General features: G+C 63.5%; 2 protein-coding genes across 12 annotated transcripts in view; both read right to left on the bottom strand.

Moving 5' to 3' along the window:
* Positions 1-1010: 1010 nt before the first annotated feature.
* On the bottom strand, positions 1011-7476 carry TINAGL1 (tubulointerstitial nephritis antigen like 1). Its single transcript, XM_015883249.3, has 12 exons — positions 7434-7476; positions 6540-6865; positions 6181-6244; positions 4932-5024; positions 4735-4849; positions 3822-3945; positions 3588-3738; positions 3073-3256; positions 2841-2886; positions 2374-2497; positions 1987-2032; positions 1011-1854 (listed from the first exon to the last, which is right to left on the bottom strand). Exons 2-12 carry the CDS (start codon positions 6844-6846, stop codon positions 1714-1716), a joined length of 1395 nt encoding a protein of 464 aa, XP_015738735.2. The 5' UTR covers positions 6847-6865; positions 7434-7476; the 3' UTR covers positions 1011-1713.
* A 1556-nt stretch (positions 7477-9032) lies between these two features.
* KCNQ4 (potassium voltage-gated channel subfamily Q member 4) overlaps positions 9033-18063 on the bottom strand; it is a 16167-nt gene continuing 7136 nt past the window's right edge. For 2 of the 11 annotated variants that reach the window (XM_085518181.1, XM_085518174.1), the window contains exons 2-15: positions 15544-15634; positions 14966-15092; positions 14710-14885; positions 14506-14631; positions 14311-14448; positions 14088-14183; positions 13827-13915; positions 13193-13351; positions 12762-12806; positions 11278-11495; positions 11094-11196; positions 10826-10957; positions 10572-10707; positions 9033-10460 (exon numbers count right to left, since the gene is read on the bottom strand). In XM_085518181.1, coding sequence (XP_085374307.1) covers positions 10245-10460; positions 10572-10707; positions 10826-10957; positions 11094-11196; positions 11278-11495; positions 12762-12806; positions 13193-13351; positions 13827-13915; positions 14088-14183; positions 14311-14448; positions 14506-14631; positions 14710-14885; positions 14966-15092; positions 15544-15634 — 1852 coding nt within the window. In that variant the 3' untranslated portion in view covers positions 9033-10244. The remainder of the gene's footprint in view (positions 10461-10571; positions 10708-10825; positions 10958-11093; positions 11197-11277; positions 11496-12761; positions 12807-13192; positions 13352-13826; positions 13916-14087; positions 14184-14310; positions 14449-14505; positions 14632-14709; positions 14886-14965; positions 15093-15543; positions 15635-18063) is intronic. The other 9 variants (XM_085518175.1, XM_085518176.1, XM_085518178.1 and 6 more) reach the window with 9 other exon arrangements.

Below are 18063 nucleotides of genomic sequence, written 5' to 3'. Positions count from 1 at the left end.
AAGGCTGCAGCTCTGGCCAGCTGGCAGCAGGCGCCCAGCAGGGGCTGCGTGGGATCACACACACCTCCTGTCTGCATGCACTGATATACCTGCATGTGTGTATTAATAGGGGTGTCTGTAGGGACAGATGTATAGGTAGAGGTGCGGGTGTTTCTATATGGTGATCCATACGTTGGCTGTAGGGCAAGCTGCAGCCACCAGGTGCCGCCCCACTCCACGTTGGGGCGCAGCCAGAGCTCAGAGCCGAGGGAATGCAAAGAAAACAGTGAAAACAGAGGGAATGCAAAGAGAAAGTGTCCAGCCAAGGAGCCAAACTCAATGCTGAGGGCTGCTCTGCTCCCCTGAGTGAACATGGGATGGATGTAGGTGCAGAGCTGAGCACGGGAACTCAATGGCTGAGAGCTGGGCTGCAGCTGAGCTCTGAAAGGTTTGATTTCCAGTTTATTTGTGCAGCTTAGAGCTGCACGAAGGATCTCAGACCGTGACGTTTCCTCATTGCAAATGATTATCTTTAAAGTAGTTTTAAAGGGCCGGTGCTCGTAATACTGATGTAGGTGAACCTGCTTTAGCAGGGGGCTTCCACCCCCTGTGATTATGTGACGTGGATACAGACCTGAGCACAGACATGGGGTGGCACAAGGTTAAGAGCCTGGGGACAGCCCCCATCTCCCCCCTGGGGCTGTTAGTGTCCCTCCCCAACCCAATCCCTCCCACCATCCCCTCTCCCAAAGCTTTACCCCCCCTTTTCCCAGCACAGGGACACTGTGCTGGCCGTACATCTGCTCGTGCCTGCAGCCCCTGCAGCCCGTGGCCGAGGTCACACAGTGCCAGCAAAACAGGAAAGCAGACAATGTGCTCCTTATCAGCCCTGTGCAGCACTTCCAGGTGCTGACCCTGCTCCGGGATGGGGAGGGAGGCTGAGCCTGCTCCTATAAGGATGGGGCTCTTGGGGCAGTGGGGCCACGCACCCACACCCAGCAGTGCGGGAAGGAGCGGAGCTGTACGGGAAGGAGGAGATCCAGGAGTTTTATTTACAAATATTAAAAAGCAAAATAAATACCAAAAAAAAAACCAAGTTAAAAGTACAGCCCAGTGTGAGGAGGGGCAGGAGGGATGCAGGTTAGGTGAGGTTGTGCGGCAGCTCCAGTCCCTCCTGCAGCCCCATGGCAGGGGTGGGGATACAGGGGGGGCTGGAGACCCCAGGGCTGGTTGCAGGGGCCGATTTCCTGCTCTGGGGCCTTAGCACCATGGGGACGGGGGGGTGAGGGAGCTGCAGGGCCCCCATCCCCAGCTGGCAGCACCCAGCCCTGTGCTCCTCCATCTTTTGGGACTCAGATGGTTCCCCCCCACTCGCTGCAGGAGCTGTGCTGGGCCTTGGGGGTCCTACAGCTCCTGCTGCCCTATGTACAGGACCAGGGGGGACTCAGACACCCGGGGCAGGGGTGGTTGCCTTTGAAGAGCCCCCGGCTGCCAACAAAGCTGGCTGAGCCTGGGCTGGATTAGTGACTAAATCCTCCATCCCACAGTCATTGCGATGCCCCCCACCCCGGCCCCACGCCCCATTCACGGCCCACTGCACCCGGCCGCTGCGTCAGCACCTGGCAGCACGAGGGGTCCGACCCGGGGTGTCCCTGCTGGGGATGGGGCAGGGAGGGACTGCAGTGCAGGGCAGGGACAAGGGCAGCTCCAATGGGGTCTGCGGTGCCGGGGTGCTCACTTATGGGGCATGTCCTCCACGCTGACGCGGCCCCACACGCCCACCACGAAGCTCTCCACCTCACACTCGTTGACGCCTCGTGCGATGCGGAAATGTCCGTCCTCACCCCACGCTCTGCCCCACGAGTTGGCTGCGGTCTGCAATGGGGATGCTCAGCACAGGAGGACCAACCACCACCCCTCAATACCCCCCAGCACCAGCTCTGGTGCTCGCAGCCTCCCCATGGTGCAGCCCCCACTTGGGAGGCAGCTCATCTCACTGCTACTCACCCAGTACTTTTGGATCCGGCCATCGGGCAGCTGCTCCTCACCCCACCTGCAGCAGGAGGGCAATGAGCTGGATCCCATGGGGATGCATCCCCCACACCCACTGGGGAGGGTTGTGAAACCAATTCCCACCTCCAGCCCCTTCCCAAGGGCCAGGACCCCCTCTGAGACCCCCACACATGGAGCTGTGCCTCCATCCCCCATTGCTGAGCGTGGCACACTCACACTGTTCATGGCAGCAGCCCCAGTGTTTGCAGTGCAGCCCAGCAGCCTCCTTCCCTCCCCGTTTCCTCTCCCTGCCCTGAGGAAGGTGGACGCCTTTCCTCCCCCTAAGGAAGCATTTCTCCAGCCCCAAACGCTGCTCTGCCCCCCCAACACACACACACCTACCCTGTGATTTTCACTGAGTGTGTGCCATGCCGCTGGTGCTTCGGCCCCTTCCCCTCAGCCACGGCTGTGTGCTGATAGACCCCACTCTTGTACAGGAAGAAATCCTCGTGCACCTCCAGGATGGCTGCAGGGATGGGGATAGGGGTTGGTTGGGTGCTCAGCTCTGCATCCCACCACAGCAGAGTGTGTGAGCACAGAGGACACGGGGCTGTGCTGGGGACATGGGACAAGGCTCAGCTGCATGGGGGGAGGAGGGTGAAGAAAATAAAACCAAATAAAACCAACTGCCAAGACAGAGATTAACCCTGAGAAGTTAATGAGCAACAGGTGCCAGCGGGCAGCTCCCTGGGCTGCGTTAAGCATTAAGCAGCAGCAGGGGGGAATGGTGGGGGGGCAGGTCCTGAGCTGTCCCAGTAGCACCTGCCCCCCCCCACTTGCACAGTGCAGTGCCCCCAGCTGCTCCCTACCTTGCACAGGGCCGTTCTCCATCAGCTCCTTCATTATCTCCTTCTCCTGCAAGCACAGAACCAGCTGGTACCAAAGGGCCCAGGTCCTGCTGACCCCACAGCACCCCAGGGACACCCAGAAGGGTGATGCCACCCCTCCCTCCACCATCTGCAGGGGCAGCCCCACATCCCTCCCCTTCTATTCCCCCCCCCCCTTGCAGGCAGAACCACCCCCAGCCCCATGGATGCTCACGCTGGGGGCCAGGCGATAGGCAGGGGTGGACTGGTAGATGTCGTTGGCGTGGGTCTGGGGGTTGGGGCATCGTGCTGTTGCCTGTCGTTTGCCCCGACCCGTGGAGCGGCTGTGCATCATGCAGGGCTGTGCTGCGGGCTGGCTGTCCTGGCTGGTGAAGGGGTAGCACTCATCTGTCACCACCCTGTGCAAGAGATGGGGATGAGAGGATGGGAAACATGGACACGTCCCTGTCCTCATCCCTATCTTCAGTCCAGTCCCCTTCACTGCCCCATCCCCATCCCATTGCCATCCCATAGCTGTTTCTATCCACACATCACATCTAACTGCCATCACTCCACCTTCCTACTCCTACTGCCATCCCATCCCAATCCCATCACCATCCAACAACCACTGCCACCCCATCCCTATTGCTGCCACCATCACCATTATCCCCATCACCACCCCAACCCACCCCTGTACCAAGTGCCATTGCCATCATACCACCATTGCCACCCCATCCCATTCCTGCTCACCCCCTCCTGCGCAGGTACCACCAGGCTCCATCCAGCCGGCCCCCACTGCAGCCCTGCTGGTTTCTTGTGTCACAGGACAGGAGGTTTTGTGGGGACAGGGATGGAGTCATGTGCCCCATAGAATGGATGGAGATACGGTCGGAGGCGACGGCTGTGGACGAGCACAGTGGTCACAAATGGCAGCAAGTCCTGGGGGTCCCATCCCACTCCCACCCGCTGCAGCCCCCATCCCACCTGCTGTGGAGAAGGCCCATGAGCCGGCGCAGTTGCCCTGGTCCAGGGGTTCGTGAATCATCCCGGGCCATTTTGTGGCTGCATCAAAGTGTCGGGGCAGCACCTCGTTGGAGTCCATGGCCATCTGTAGGGCACAGCCTCATAGTGCGGGGACCCCCACTCCAAGGCACCCCCAGAGCTGTGGTCCCTAATGCCATGCAGGGCACCCCAACCCACCCCAGACTGCACAGCCACGATGTGGGTGCTGCCCTGAGGAGCTTCTGTCTCAGGCTCTGCCAAGTTGAGGCTCAGTGACAGCACCTCCAGCACTGAGCATCCGGCCATGGGTGCCAGCAGGGGCGTTGGGGGCCCTCATTGTGTGCTCTGCTCCCGGGGCTGACTCACACCCGGCGTTTCCTCTTGGGGGCCACGCACAGCACAGCCCTTCTGGGGAGGTCACAGCACCCAGGGCAGGAAATGCTGCTAAAATTAAACCTTGCTGTGAGTCAAGGCCACGCGATGGGTGTGCGCCATGCGCCAGGCTCATCCTGTCCCTATGGAGCATCCCTGTGCTGGAGGACTTCAAGTTCTGGACGTGGCATGGGACAGAGCCACAAGGTCCCACCCAGGTGTCCCCATGGATGCCCCATAGAGCCCACTATGGGGTCAGCAGGAGGTGCCCCATGGGGCTGTGTCTGGCTGCAGCCCCAGGGCATCCCGCTCACACAGCTCTGCCGACTCAGCAGCTATGGGGCCGGCTTTCCTATGGGAACCCAGCAAGGAGGGACGGGGCAAAAACAACACTGGCAGCTCAGGGATTGCGAGGGGGAATGTGCTGAGCTGCTGTCTCCATAGAGCGGGGCAGCCCGCAGCACCAGCCCAGCACGGTGCCTTTGGGGCTGTGGGTTATGGGGTCTGTGGGGTCCCAACTCACGTGCATCTCATTCATGTTCATGACAGTAGGGGGTGGCCGGAAGGTGCCCAGGCGGTAGCGCATCCCGTCCTCCAGTGTCATGCCCCAAAACTGGCTGTAATTGGCCGCTCTCCACCTGCACAGAGCATGGGATGGTGTCAGCACACCCACAAAACACCCCTGCCCCCTCCATCCCTGCAGTCACTTACAGCCCTTACCCATAATTTCCCCTATTGACGGCATCGATGAGGTCCCCGTCCATGAGACACGCGTGATCCTCACACTGCCACTGCCCTCCAGGGCTGCAGGTGCTGTGGGGAGGACACGGTCAGCAGGTGGGGAGCAACAACCCCCTGAATTGGGACCCCCTGGGGAGCCCCCAGCCTTTCTCCCCCCACATTGCCCGCAATCCTCAGCATCTGGCCCTGCTGCCCTCACTGTGAGCTCCCAGCACATAGTTCCCTTTTATGGAGCCGAGCTGTGGGCAGAGCAGCCCTGCTCGCCTCTCCCATCCCCATCCCAACCACCCCATGAGGGTCAGAGCACCACCCAGACCCCAATTCCCCACATCACCCCCCCCAGAAGCTGCCCCACGTCTCCAGCCCCACATCCCTGCACAGTGGACAAATCCCAAGGCCCCATAGAAGCACACAGCACGACTCCCCCGATATCTGCTGTCCCCAGGCACTGTGAGGCAATGGAAAAACCCCGTAAGACGCTTCCCGAGCCTTTCACCCCTCACTGCCCTGCTTGGCCGCAGCTCTGCTGACCCGGCTGCTGGCTGTTAACTCCTTGGGCACAGGCTCTGAGTTGCCCAGCTGTCAAGATGGGGACACACCTGGGTTGCAGCCATGCAGAGCACCCACAGCATCACCTCACACCCCCTCTGCAGCCCACAAGCTTCACATTTTCCTCCCATACAACAGCCCCAGGTCGGGGTGAAGCACAGCAGGAACCTCTTTGCATTCCAAGTGCGGGGGAAGAAGATTCTGGGTGCAGCAGGGATGTTTTCCCAGCACAGAGGCTGCTCCTTTGAGCACGGGGGGGGGCTCAGTGCCCCCCAATCCTACATGCCCAGAGGGGCAGCAGCTCAGGGAGGGCTGTGCTCTACCTGCAGCGCTGCATGAGGCTGCTTGGGCACAGCAGTGCATCCACACAGCCCGGTGTGCAGCTCCAGATGGAGCCTTCAGTGCAGCTCTGCCGGTGCAGGTTCCACGCTCCCCATCCCAACGTGCCTGCAGTGCCGTGTTGGAGCCAACCCCTGGCACGCAGCACTGAGCTGCGTGGGGCCGCATCCCCACCTGGAGCAGGACGGGGCTTGCTCGTCCCATCAAGCCGGGGCAAGCTGGGCGTGGGCACAGAAACCCCAAATATGCCACAGCAAAGGCAACTTGAATCGGCCCCCGGCAGCACGGCCCCACTCCCAGCACAGCTGGGGTCGGGGTGTTATGGGATGGGGGCACTCACCACAGGTTGCAGTTGTCCCGGTAGGTGGCTCCGCTGGGGTAGGTGCGACCGGAGCGAGCACAGCCTGGGAGGGAAGGAGGGAGGGAGGGGGAGAGAGAGGTGGGCACGGGGAGGGTTAACTGCGGGCTGGGATGGGATAAAGGGGCCACTGATACCCGGAGCTGGCTCTGCTCTGCTGGGACTTCTGAGAGAGCCTTGTGTTGTAATGGGGGGGAGCGTCCCCGGTCCCCCCCCTCCTTCCCATCCCGCCCCCGCTGCCCACGGGGTGAAGTCGGGGACGGCGAGTCCGTGCCCCAGACACGACCGGGGCGGGACCCGGCCCCGTTCTGCCCCATAGACCCGTCCGGGTTCCGCCTCACCTGGAGCTTTAGGGAACGGGGCCGGGATGCCCAGGCAGTACTCCCAGAAATCGGGGCAGCAATCGGACACGGTGCGGTTACAGAACAGGTCGCAGTAGCAGATGGTGTCCAGGTAGGGCACGGTGCAGCCGTCGTCGCGCCCGCGGCAGCAGACATCCCCGCGTTGGCAGTACGAGCCGCCGGCATCGAACACCCCGTGTTCGTACAGACCCGGGGACAATTCCCTGCGTGTCCGTGCCCGGGCGGCCGAACCCACCGCCGCCAGCAGCCAAAGCAGCGCCCAGGGCACGAGAGCGGTGCCGGCCATGTCCCCGAAGCCGCAGCAGCTGTAGAGTGGGATGGAGTGGGATGGAGTGGGTTGGGGTCGCCTCGTTCCGGGCCCTGGGGGCACTTCGGGGCGGGCTTTGGGCCGGCGTTGGGGCTGGGACCTCCTATGCAGGTGACGCGCAAATCCTTCGCATTCCTCATCTCCTGCCCAATTCCTTAACGCAGCGCCCACGCAGCTCCGGATCGGAGATACTCAGCCGCTCCGTGACCCCCCTCCCTGCCCCGCTCCCCCTCCCCATACGGCCCCGAGCCCACGCACAGCTCAGCCCTCCCCCTCCCCAAGGCCCACACGGGACGGGGCGACCTCAGACCACAGCAGAGGGGCCGCGTGGGGCACCCACAGCGATGGGGGCTGCGCCTCGTGGGGGAACCGGCTGCCCAGGGGTGGGGAGGGGGGGCTCGGCGGTACCATCGCTGCGATGAGTTCCCCGATCTCAGCCCACGGTTATTAGGGAAAGGGAGAGGAACACCGCCCCGAGAACCCAAGGAGAACCCATGGGGACCCAAGGTGACCCCGAATGGAACCGAGAGGGCACGCCCGGAGCGCAGCCTCGACCCGCCCCATACCTGCCGCCCCACCGCGCACCGCTCCCCGCCGCCGCTTCCCAGCGCCTCCTCCGTCCCCGCCGCTCCCTTTTAGCCTCGCCCCGGGGGTGGGGGTGGGCACGGGGAGGTGCCGGGGGCATCCCGGGGTGGGGGCCGGGCCGCTCTGCCCCACCCCGCGCCCAATGAGTTTGATCCCGCCGCCCCCAGAGCTGCTGTCCCTGCGGGGGTCCCGAGTTCTGCTGAGGGTGGGGGGGACCCTCGGAATGTTGAGGCCAAAGAGAGCGCCCTATAGAAGCTCTGCGCATCCCGACAGGGTGGGAGTCCCCCGACCCACGAGCACGAGGTGGGGAGAGGAAGGGGCCGCGTTCATGTCCCTGCGCTCAGCGCTGTATGTGCTGGGAAGGAACGCGGCCGTCCCGGTGCTGGGGCACACGCTGAGGGTCAATACAAGCAGCCCCGGGCCCCCCCCTCCCGGTCCCCCCGCCCGCAGCGATTCGGTTCCTCCCGGGGTGTTCTGACCCAGACGGGATTCCTCGAAGGTGCTGCCGGTGTGCGACGGAGACAGCGGGACTCACGGGGCTGCTCCGGGCACCCAAAGGGGGTCCTACAAGACCCCCCCCCCCCCCGGCAGGCAGAGCAGCGCGGTGCTCCCCGAAGGGTTTTTCCTGCTCACGCGGCCTTGGAAGCTCAGGAAGGAACTGGGTCCGGCCCGGAGCCCGGCAGGAACGAGGACAGGAATTCGGAGTGAGTCACGAATCCTCCGAGACCCTCCGGAGGGACGCGGGACATCGCCTCCTCTGCTCCGCATCCTCCTGCTTCCAGCCCCCCAACCCCCCCCCAACACAGCGACAGGAGCAGCAGCACCCGCAGCCCCACGCTCCTCCCGCAGGTGCCATTTGGGGCCGGCAGCTGGGACGAATTGGGACCCCAATTCAGGACGCTGGGACGCATCCTGGGCCACAGCTCCGTGCACAGACCCCACTGTGGTGCTGCCACCTGGGCTCAGGGTGGAGCAGAACAGGGTTTTCCTGCTGGCTCCGACCTGGCTCCCCCTTCAAAGCAGCCCCCGACGTGCAGCAGCCGGAGCTGCACCGCCAGCAGGTCGGGGCTCCCCGAGGTTTGCACCCACAACCCGAGCGGGGCCACCCAAAGCCCCGGTCCTGATGCAGGCCCCCCCGCAGCCCGGCTGCTATTGTGGGGTCGGGGGGGAGCTGCAGAGGGGCTGCAGCCATCGCCCCATCGCTGCGTGGCCGCTGTTGGCGAAGGAGCGGCCAAGAGTCCGGCTTCATCCAGGCAAAGGGCGGCCCTGGGACATTGCGGGAGGGGGGACGCCCAAGGGGTCCTGGCACACGGGGAGGGGGAGAAGACTCTGCCACCTTCGTGGGGGGCTGCAGCATTGAGAGGACGGGGCTCGCAGCGCAGTGCCGTGGGCAGATGGGGATGCACCATTAGGGGATATCAGACCCCCCGGGACAGCACAGCCCCTCTGCAGGCCGAGGTAGGGCGGTGGTTGGGGGGGGCAGCACAGCGTGGGGCGGGGGATGAGCGCTGGGTGCTGCGGTGGGGATGGAGTGCCACCTCCCGGGAGAGCAGGGGCAGGAACCAGGCGGGCAGGCGGCGTCTACTTCAAAGTTTAATGAAAGAAATAAGTTATTAAGTTAATAAAGTGAGGTAACTACGGACGGCTGGGGGAAAGAAGGGGGAGCTGAGGGGCCCAGCCAGCCCCGGGGAGGAGCCCTAAGGGTTAAGGACTGAGCGGGGCTGGGGGTGAAGCTGTCACATGCACCCTCGCTCCAGGGCCGGGTACCCGCGGCGTGGCTGTGCGTCACTCCCTGGGCACCCCCGGCCCCACGGCACAGCCTGGGGGGCTGCGAGCACAGCCCATGCTGTTCACATGCACTATAGGGGGAAAGGGGGGGGCTGGGAGCAGCAGCAGAGTGGGGTTAGGATCCCCACGATTCAAAGGCAAAAGGGGTCCCACGAGCCCCCCCGGGAGGTACCAACAAACTTTGGCACTACTGCGATGGGGGACTGGAAAGCAGCCCTGATACAAGCAGCGTGCAAAGGGCACCGCCACCAACACGCCGTCCCCACCCGCAGTCACCCCCAGGGGACAGGGACAGGAACAAGCAGGGAAGGAGTCCTTCAATAGGGGGCGGGGAGGGATGCTCCTGGTGGACCACCGCCCCCTCCTCCTGCCCGGCCCCACAGCCTCGGGACCCCCCTCTGTGGGTCTGAGCCCCCTGCGGGGCAGGACGCAGCCCCTCGTGCCGGCAGGAGGTGCTTATTGCCTACGTATGGCCCCCCGGGTGGCTGCTGCCGGGGGTGTTGCATATTAAGACATTATTGCATATCTGTCTCCTACGTATATAGATAGATACTGCCCTGGGAGCATGCAGGGGCAGAAGGCTCTGCTGCACTTCTGGAGGTGCAGCCCTGTGAGCAGGGGGAACCCTGGCAGAGGAGGGTGATGGGGTAAATCCCCCACCCCAATGAGACCCCATGGGGTTGTTGTACCCAAGGGCTCAGCTCCGGAGCTGGAGCCTTGCATAGCTGTGCTGGTCCCAGTGCGGCTCTGGGACGTGCAGGACCCCCCCATAGGGAGGCAGATGCCCCGGGCTGGGGGCTCCCAACCCCCCTGGGGAGCACCCACCACGGCGCTGCTGCTCCCCCCATCCCCACCACAGCTCAGCCGCTGCCCACCCACAAGGACACCGAGTTCAAGTAATGCAGAGAGGGACGCAGCTCAGTGGGGCTGGATGAGGCCGGGGGGGTCCCCACATCCCCACACCCCCCATGGCCGGAGCCGTCCCCGCGGCCCCATCCCACCACTCAGTCCATGTTGGCGCTGCCCGACCTGGAGATGCTCAGAGTCTGGGCTGACGCCGACACGTCCTCGTGCTCCACGGGGCTGTGATAATCCGAGGTGATGTCGGGCTCACGGGGCAGCGGAACAGCAGCCAGGCTGAAGGAGTTGGCTGAGCCCTTCCGCAGGCACTGAGAGTACAGGCCAAGCAGCAGGTCCAGCTTGTGCTCGATGGACTGCACCTGCAGGCAGGGCACGAGCGGGTCCCCATGGGATGGTGATATGGTGACATACATGGGGACGTACATGGGGACGTACATGGGGACACATCCCCAGGGCTGCCCCCTCCATACCTGCCTCTCCACCTTGACCACGCGGCCCATCATGCTCAGCTCATCCACCAGCTCAGCATCCAGCACCGACTTCTCTCCCTTCTCCCGGATCTTCTTATCAGCTGCGGGACCCCCCCTGCCCACGATCTGATCCACGCTGCAGGGAGGGGACACGGCGCATCACTCCCAACAGGACACGGGGTGATGGGGATGTGCCCCACATATTGGGGACCTGTAGGACCCCAGAGCCCCCCCCACCCCCAGGGCCATCTCACCGTGTCTGCAGGCTCTTGATCCTGCCCAGCATGTCCAGGTGCCCAGCCGAGTACTGCTCAATGACGTCCTTCACATCGTAGGGCCGCAGGGTCTCCTTGAACTTCCTCTTGGCCACCAGGAACTTGAGGATCCTGCGGGCAGGGGGGGGATGCAGGTATGGGGCCTGAATGGCCAGCACCTGGGGGTCTGTTAGTTGCTATGGGGCCGTGGTGGGGATCCACCCCCATGACTCTGCATGTCCCCACGCATGGGGCAGGTTGCGCTCACCGTACAGCACGGATCAGGGTCTTCACTGCTGGCATGATGTCCTCAAAGGTCAGGTCGCAGTGGGAGCCCTTCTCCTCCCCGCTGTCCTCTGGTGGGCACTCTGCTACAAGGGTTGGGGTACAGCAGAGGTCTCAGCCCCACACCGAGCCCCCCTTGGACCCTCCTCATCCCCCCCATCGCTCACCCTCAGGCTGCAGCCGCGGTTTGAGCCGTAGGGATGCACGGAAGCGGGTGCGGTCGTTGAAGCTCCAGCTCTTGTGCACTTTGCTGGGGCTGGGGGCTTCAGGGACGGCCTCGGTGCTGGGGGAGCGGTGCAGGGGGGGGCCCAGGTGCAGGCGGCCGCGGCTGCCCAGGCGCTGCGGGGAGCCCAGGCGGATGCGCTCCTTGATGCCCATCTTGGTGCTGCAGGGGGTGGATGGGGGTGGGGGGCAGAATCAGCTCCTGGTGGGTTCCTGAAGAGCTGGGATGGGGCCGGGGGGTGGAAGGGATGGGCGGCCCCCAGCACATGAACTGGGTGTGAGCTCAGGCTGGCAGCAGGCGTCACTGCATGAACGTGCAGAGCAGCCTCAAACGCGGCTCTGAGAGCAGAGAGAGGAGACAGACGGATGGCGGAGGGACAGACAGAGGTGGGGACACGCAGCAGAGCAGCGCACGGAGCAGCCCCGTTACTGCTGACACTTGGGGCCGGCCGGGCCCTGCCATCCTCCTCCTGCAGCCTGCACCACCATTCTGCCCTGCTCCTGCAGCTCCCAAACCAGCCGCTCTGCTGGCTCGGGGGAGGTTGGGAAGAGCAGACATCATTTATGTAGGACCGACACAAAAACAGCACCTGGTGCTGCCTCTGGGACTGGGGGGGCTGCGGGCACACGGCGGGACATGAGGCCAAGCAGAATGGGAACCAAGAGCAGAGGGAGTCAGAGCTGTGCAGGGCTCAGCACATAGTGCAGGGCAGGGAGAGCCCTGTTGCTGTGCAGGGGATGCCACTAAACACGGTGGGAGGGAGAGCTCTGCAGATTTCCCTGTCCAGGAGCCGGGCTGGCAGCACACACAGGATGGGGATGCTGCCATGGGGCACACTGCTATGGGGTCACCCTCACTTTGCTGCTGTCGGACATGGCACAACCAGGCTCACCCATGTTGCACGCAGAGAAACTGAGGCACAGCCCGATGTGCCCAAGCCGGCTCCCAGCCCAAAGCCATGCACAGCCCCCAGTGCTGCATCACAGCCCCCCAAATCCCCACACCCAGCAGCCCCCCCATGCACCCGGCAGCTCCTGGGCCGCGGTACCTCCGTCTCCATGTAGCCCACGTTCTTAAGAGCCTCCGCTTCCCACCACCCGCCTGGCTGGGGGCAGGGCAGGGACACAGAGAGAGAGAGCATCAGTGAGCTGAGCATCAGTGAGCTGAGCATCAGTGAGCTGAGCTGAGCCCCGGCCCCACAGCGTGTTTGACCCCCACGTGTGGGCACAGAGCCCCCCACTGCGGAGGGGAGAAGTGTGAGCACGTTTGTGTAGGTCCTGCATAAACACTGATGGCTGCGGGTCCTGGAGGCCGAGCTCTGTATGGGTGCACAGCGGTGGCACAGGGCAGTGCCCATAGGAACGGTGCCGGATGGCACAGAGTGGGGTGGGCGGCCAAACCAGGGCCACGTTGTGGGGCGAATGTTACCTGAGGCTCAAGCACTTGTGGGGCTGCACGTCCTCCTCCTTCCAGCTTCGGGGTGTGTGGGGCAGGGAAGGTGTGGGGGGGGATGGAGAGCAGAAGGTGAGCAGGAAGAGGGGAAGGGAGAGAGAGAAGATGAGATGTTATGAGAGGTGATGCTCGCGGTGAAGCCGGGGATGGGACCGGGATCCCCCAGGCTGTACTCACCTCATTGTGCCCACAGCCCCGCAATGGGGCCGCCCCACAGCTCAGCACATCCCTGTGCCTCATCTCCGGCACCACAAGGAGGCAGAGCGGAGCCGTCGGCCCCAAATGATCCTGACCCAAAGATTCGCTGCCCTGTCCCGGGTTCCCTTCAGCCCCTGGAGCTGGGGACCACGCTGGGTCCCCCCACGCGCAGACACACACACACAGGGGCAGAGCCGGCTGCTCCCTACCTGCCCCCGGCACACGAGGCGGGGATGGGGCTTTTCTGGCCAGAGGTGAAGAAGGGCTGATACGGCGGCGGGGCTCCATCAGGCCATTTTTTCACCTCTGAATTCCTAAATCCTCCGTTGCGGGCTCGGTGCAAGTGCTCAAACATTAGGAGCAGCTCTCTGAGGTTGGGGGTTAAATAAAAAAACATGGAGAAATTAAGACTTCCCAAAAGGAGAAACGAGATGAGCAAAAACCAAGGAGGAGCAGAGCCGGGTCCTCCAAACCAAGAGCCAAAAAGGAGCCAAACAAGAAGCAAAAGCAGAGCGGGTGCTGGATTCCACATCCAGCTCCAACCAGTGCAGCAGGACCGGGACCCCCCCGTGGGGGCAGCTGGTAAGAAACCTCCACCTTCAGGAAAGCAAAAAGGTGAAACAGAACCGTCCATCCACCACTGGAGGCAGAGGAGGGCAGAGCGCTGAGCCTTTGTGGGGTGTGAGCTCTGTGATGTGAGCTGTGCCCAGCAAGTGATGGTGGGTGTGAGGTGGTGATGGTGGTGGGGTGCTGTGGGGTGGGGGCTCGGTGTGCCCTCGTGTTTGCTCGCTGCAGTGCTCACCCTTGAGCCACGATGAGCCCCCCCCGTGCCCCCTCCCCTACCTGAAGGAGGGCAGCAGACTGTCGTAGTAGCACCACGTGGCTGTCAGGTACCCCCGGCTGGTATCTGTGGAGTACAGCCGCCAGGCTGCCTGCAGGGGGAGGTGGGCTGTGGGTCAGACTGAGCTCCCAAGGACCCCCATCCCATTGAGATGGGGCAGAGCCGACCACCCCACCCCCCCTCCCCAGCCCCCAGGTGAGGATCCAGGCATCCATCACAGAGGGATGGGGCACAGCAGGAGGAGATGGGTGCACATGGGGCACCTGGATCAGGTTTGCCGCTGGGGTCCTCCTCTTCTCAAAGTGCTTCTGCCGATGCTGCTCCTGCACCTTGAGGGCGAAACCGGAGCCCAGGATCCCCTGGGGATGGGGGCAGGATGGGGCACAGGGGGGTCACCACCACAGGGGTGGATTTTACCCCTTTCTCCCATATTCCTGCCCTGTAATGGGGCATGGAGAGGTGGGACCCCCCCACCCTCACACTCACTGCGGGCAGCGCAAAGAAGGAGATGCCGAGCAGAGCAAAACCGGCTGCCAGCATCCGTCCCAGCCACGTCTGCGGCGTCTTGTCCCCGTAGCCAATAGTGGTGAGCGTCACCTGCACGGGGACAGAGCACGGGGGGCCCTGCACGGAGCTCCCCCCCCCCACGGCCCCCTCCCACCCTCCCACCGCTGAACTTACCGTGCCCCACCACAAAGAATCGGCGTAGGTGGCGAACTCGCCGTTGGTGTCTTTCTCGGCCAGGTAGACGAGGAAGGAGGAGAAGATGAGCACCAGGAACCCGATGTACCACGCGGTGATCAGCTCCTGCGGGCAGAGCGGGGTCAATGGGGCCGGGGAGGGGTCGGGCCCGGGGTGGGGGCTCACAGGGGGTCGCCCCCCCACCTTGCTGTGCGCGTACACCACGGAGCCCAGCAGCTTCCAGGTGCCGCCGCGTCGATCCATGCGCACCATGCGGAGGATCTGCAGGAAGCGCATGCTGCGCAGGGCGGAGGTGGCGAAGATGTTGCCCTGCGTTCCGGCCGCGATCACGGCCACGGAAGCGATGAAGACGATGAAATCTGGACGGGGATGGGGGGCAGTGAGGGGAGCAGCCCCCAGCCCTACCCCGACCCCCCCACACACCCCCCCCCGGTGCTACCTATCACACAGAAAGGTTTCCGGGCGAAGCGCAGGCGGCCCCGCCAGCCCCGATAGCGGCAGCAGCAGCCGGCAGCCCAGACACGGATAACGTACTCCATCCCGAACACCACGATCATGACAAACTCCTGCAGGGAAAAGCACAAGTTGAGGCGGGCAGGGCGGGGTGGGCGCTTTGAGATGGGGCGAATCGAGCATCCCAACCCCCCCCCAACCCGACAGGACACCCCCGGCTCGGCGGCTCCTCCTCCTCCTGCCGGCACCGAGCGGAGCCGGGTCGGGTTCTGTTCCTCCTCCGTCAGCATTGTCCTCCGCCCCAACCGGCCCCGTTCTGCTTACTTGAGGGAAAGTCACAAGGACCTTCCCGATTTAGTCTCCATCACTCGGGAGAACTCCGGCGTCAGCCCTTTGTGACACTTTGGGGGGAAAATCGGCCTTTTTCTTAACACCCCCCCCCCCGCCTCCCCCACCTCCGCCCTGTTTCCTCCAGCGCTCTGAGCCCCTCCCCCCCCCAACCAGAGGGGTGAAGAGAGGCTGAGGGATGTGGGGAGGGGGTGCCTGAATGCATCCATCACTTACCAGGATGAAGAGGCACTGGTTGGCCAACTTCTGGTGCTCCTGGATGGTGGAGAAGACAGACAGCACCAGGCAGCTAAAAACAAGCAGGAATCTGGAAGCAGAACACGTAGGGTTATGGTTAGGGGTGCTGCCCATGGGGGGGCACAGAGCACTCAGCAGGGCTGACCCCAACCCACAGCTCCAACCCCCAGAACTCAACTCCTAACCCTGCCCAATTGTAGGAATTGCTTCAGGGTTAATTGAGTTCTCATGGAGCCTCACCTGGATCTCAGCCCCCACCTGGATCTCGGCCCCCACCTGGATCTCAGCCCCCACCTGGGCGCTGCTTTCAGCTCTGGGTCCCACTACAGGGACGTGGGGATGCTCAGAGTTGGGAGCAGCTCTGCTATGGGTGAGGCTGAGGGAAGCCCCACACCTGCCTCCCCATGGAAGCACAGGACTGAACCCCTCTGTGTGCCACGGGGCAGCTGATCCCAATGGTCCCATTCCCTGGGATGGGGATGTGCCCCTGGGCCATCCCATAACATTTGGAGGAGGAGGAGGAGGAAGGCCGGGCTCCAGCAGCCGTGTGGCTCAGAGCCAGGCTGTGCCGCAGCCCTGCAGCCTTTCCCCCAGCAAAACTGCTGCTAATGAAAGGCAGCAGGGAGCCCGAGGCCCCACAGCACGGCAGGCTGCGCTGCTGCAGGACCAGAGTGTCTGCTGCCCCACTGCCACCATGGGGACATGGGGGGGGGACAGAGCCCGGGGTGGTGGATGGGGAGCTGCCCTGAGGCCGTGAGCCCCGAGAGCCGGCTGAAGGCAAAAGGGGCTTTGTCCCATTTAAAATAAGGAAAGGAGGGGAAAAAAATAGATCCTGGAGCTGAAGCAAACGAAACTCTCCAAAAATACATTTTTTTTCCCCTGATCCAGCTGTTCTAAAAATGGAAAGCTGAGGGTTGGTGCCACGGTGCCACGTGATGGTGTGAAGGGCCGGAGCCGCTCGGTGTGACAGTGAGGGGCACCATGGACCCAGGGTGGGCACTGAGAGCACGGGGATGTGGGAGGGGGCTCAGCACTGAGAGATGGGTGGGGGTCAATGGGGGCTGCAGTGTGGTGTGAGTGCAAGAAGGAGCTGGTTTGGGATGAAGGGATGGATGCTGGGGAGGGGGCAGCTGGAGGGGATGGGGCTGAGTGAGGAGTGGGCTGTGCTGGGCTGGGCTCATCCCTCTGTGCCCACCCCAACATTGTGCCAACCCTTAACACAGCTCCTCTCTGAGCCCTGGGAGCAAAACAAGGTCTGGAGGAGCAGCCCAGGGCAGCACCTTCGTGCACCATCAGCAAGAAGGATTATCCAAGCGGGATTTAGCCGGCAATTACACAGGCAGCGAAGCACAAAGCAGAAGAGAATGCAGAAATCACCCTGGCTGCAAAGGCTGGTGCTCCTCACCCAGCCTGGACTGCGGGGATGGGGGGGGGGTCCCTTCTTCCCTGAGCACCATTCCTAGCAGCAATGGGACCACGCAGACAAGGGATCCCTGCAGGCCGGATGCTGGGAGACACCTGATACCCAGCAACGCATCCAGAGCCCTCAGCAAAAACCATTCTGCATGGGGAAGGCTGTTTAGGGGTGCCCCCCCCCCCCCAGCCCTGGTATAGGACACAGTCATGTGAGCCCCATCGGTCCGGCTGGGAAACAACTTGCTGGGAATGTGTCACCTGCTGGGAATTAACTCACAAAGCTGTGAACGGCCCGTCCCGGCAGCTCCTAAGAGGCTTTAGGGCACGGAGCTGCGGGGGGGGGGACGGGAAGGAAGGGGCTGCCCATAGCACCAGGTGGAGGGGACACGGCATTGCAGTGACACGGAGCATCCAGGGCAGCTCACAGTGGCCCCCAGCTATTAATTAAAACCCATCGGGGGGGGCCCTGCTTGGAGAAGGAGAATCTCCTCCCATTAATCTTCATTAGAGCAGCCTCGGCCATATGCTGCCGGCTGCACGGGAGGGGATGGAGCAGGTGAGATGGGAAAGATGCTGAGGTTGGGGAAACAGGCGCCGGGGGCAGCCCTGGGTGGCAAAGGGCAGAGTGGGTTTGGAGGGGGTGTAAGTGAGGGGAGGGGGCAGGGAGATGTGCTGGGCAGGAGAACACACAGTGCCAACAGCTCGGAGTGGGGATGGGTGGGCACACAGGCCTACAAGGGGAAGGGGCCAGTGGGGAAGGGGTCAGCGTGGGACAAACCCACCCCGCAGCTCAATGGGTGGGGATGGGGATGGGGATGGGGATGGGGATGGGGATGGGGTCGGTGCTTGGCTGCTCCTCACGGCCCCGTCAGCTCAGCCCGGGCTGTATAAACAGCGTGTCCTATAAATCCACCCCGCAGCCTTCCAGGAGAGCCGGGCAGGCGGCCTGTCCGCCCCGGGATATAAATAACTGTGCTGTTTGCAGGGTAACCATGGCACGGCTGCCCGCCCCGTGTGCCCCGCGCTGCAATGGGATGGGGGACGCAGCCACTGCTCCCCACCAGCACATGGGGCTCCATATCT

This window comes from Coturnix japonica, chromosome 17, assembly GCF_054131305.1.
Source record: "Coturnix japonica strain WE chromosome 17, WE-NBRP24, whole genome shotgun sequence".
In the NCBI taxonomy this organism is placed as follows: Eukaryota; Metazoa; Chordata; class Aves; order Galliformes; family Phasianidae; genus Coturnix; species Coturnix japonica.
This window is presented reverse-complemented; position numbering and strand designations above follow the sequence as displayed.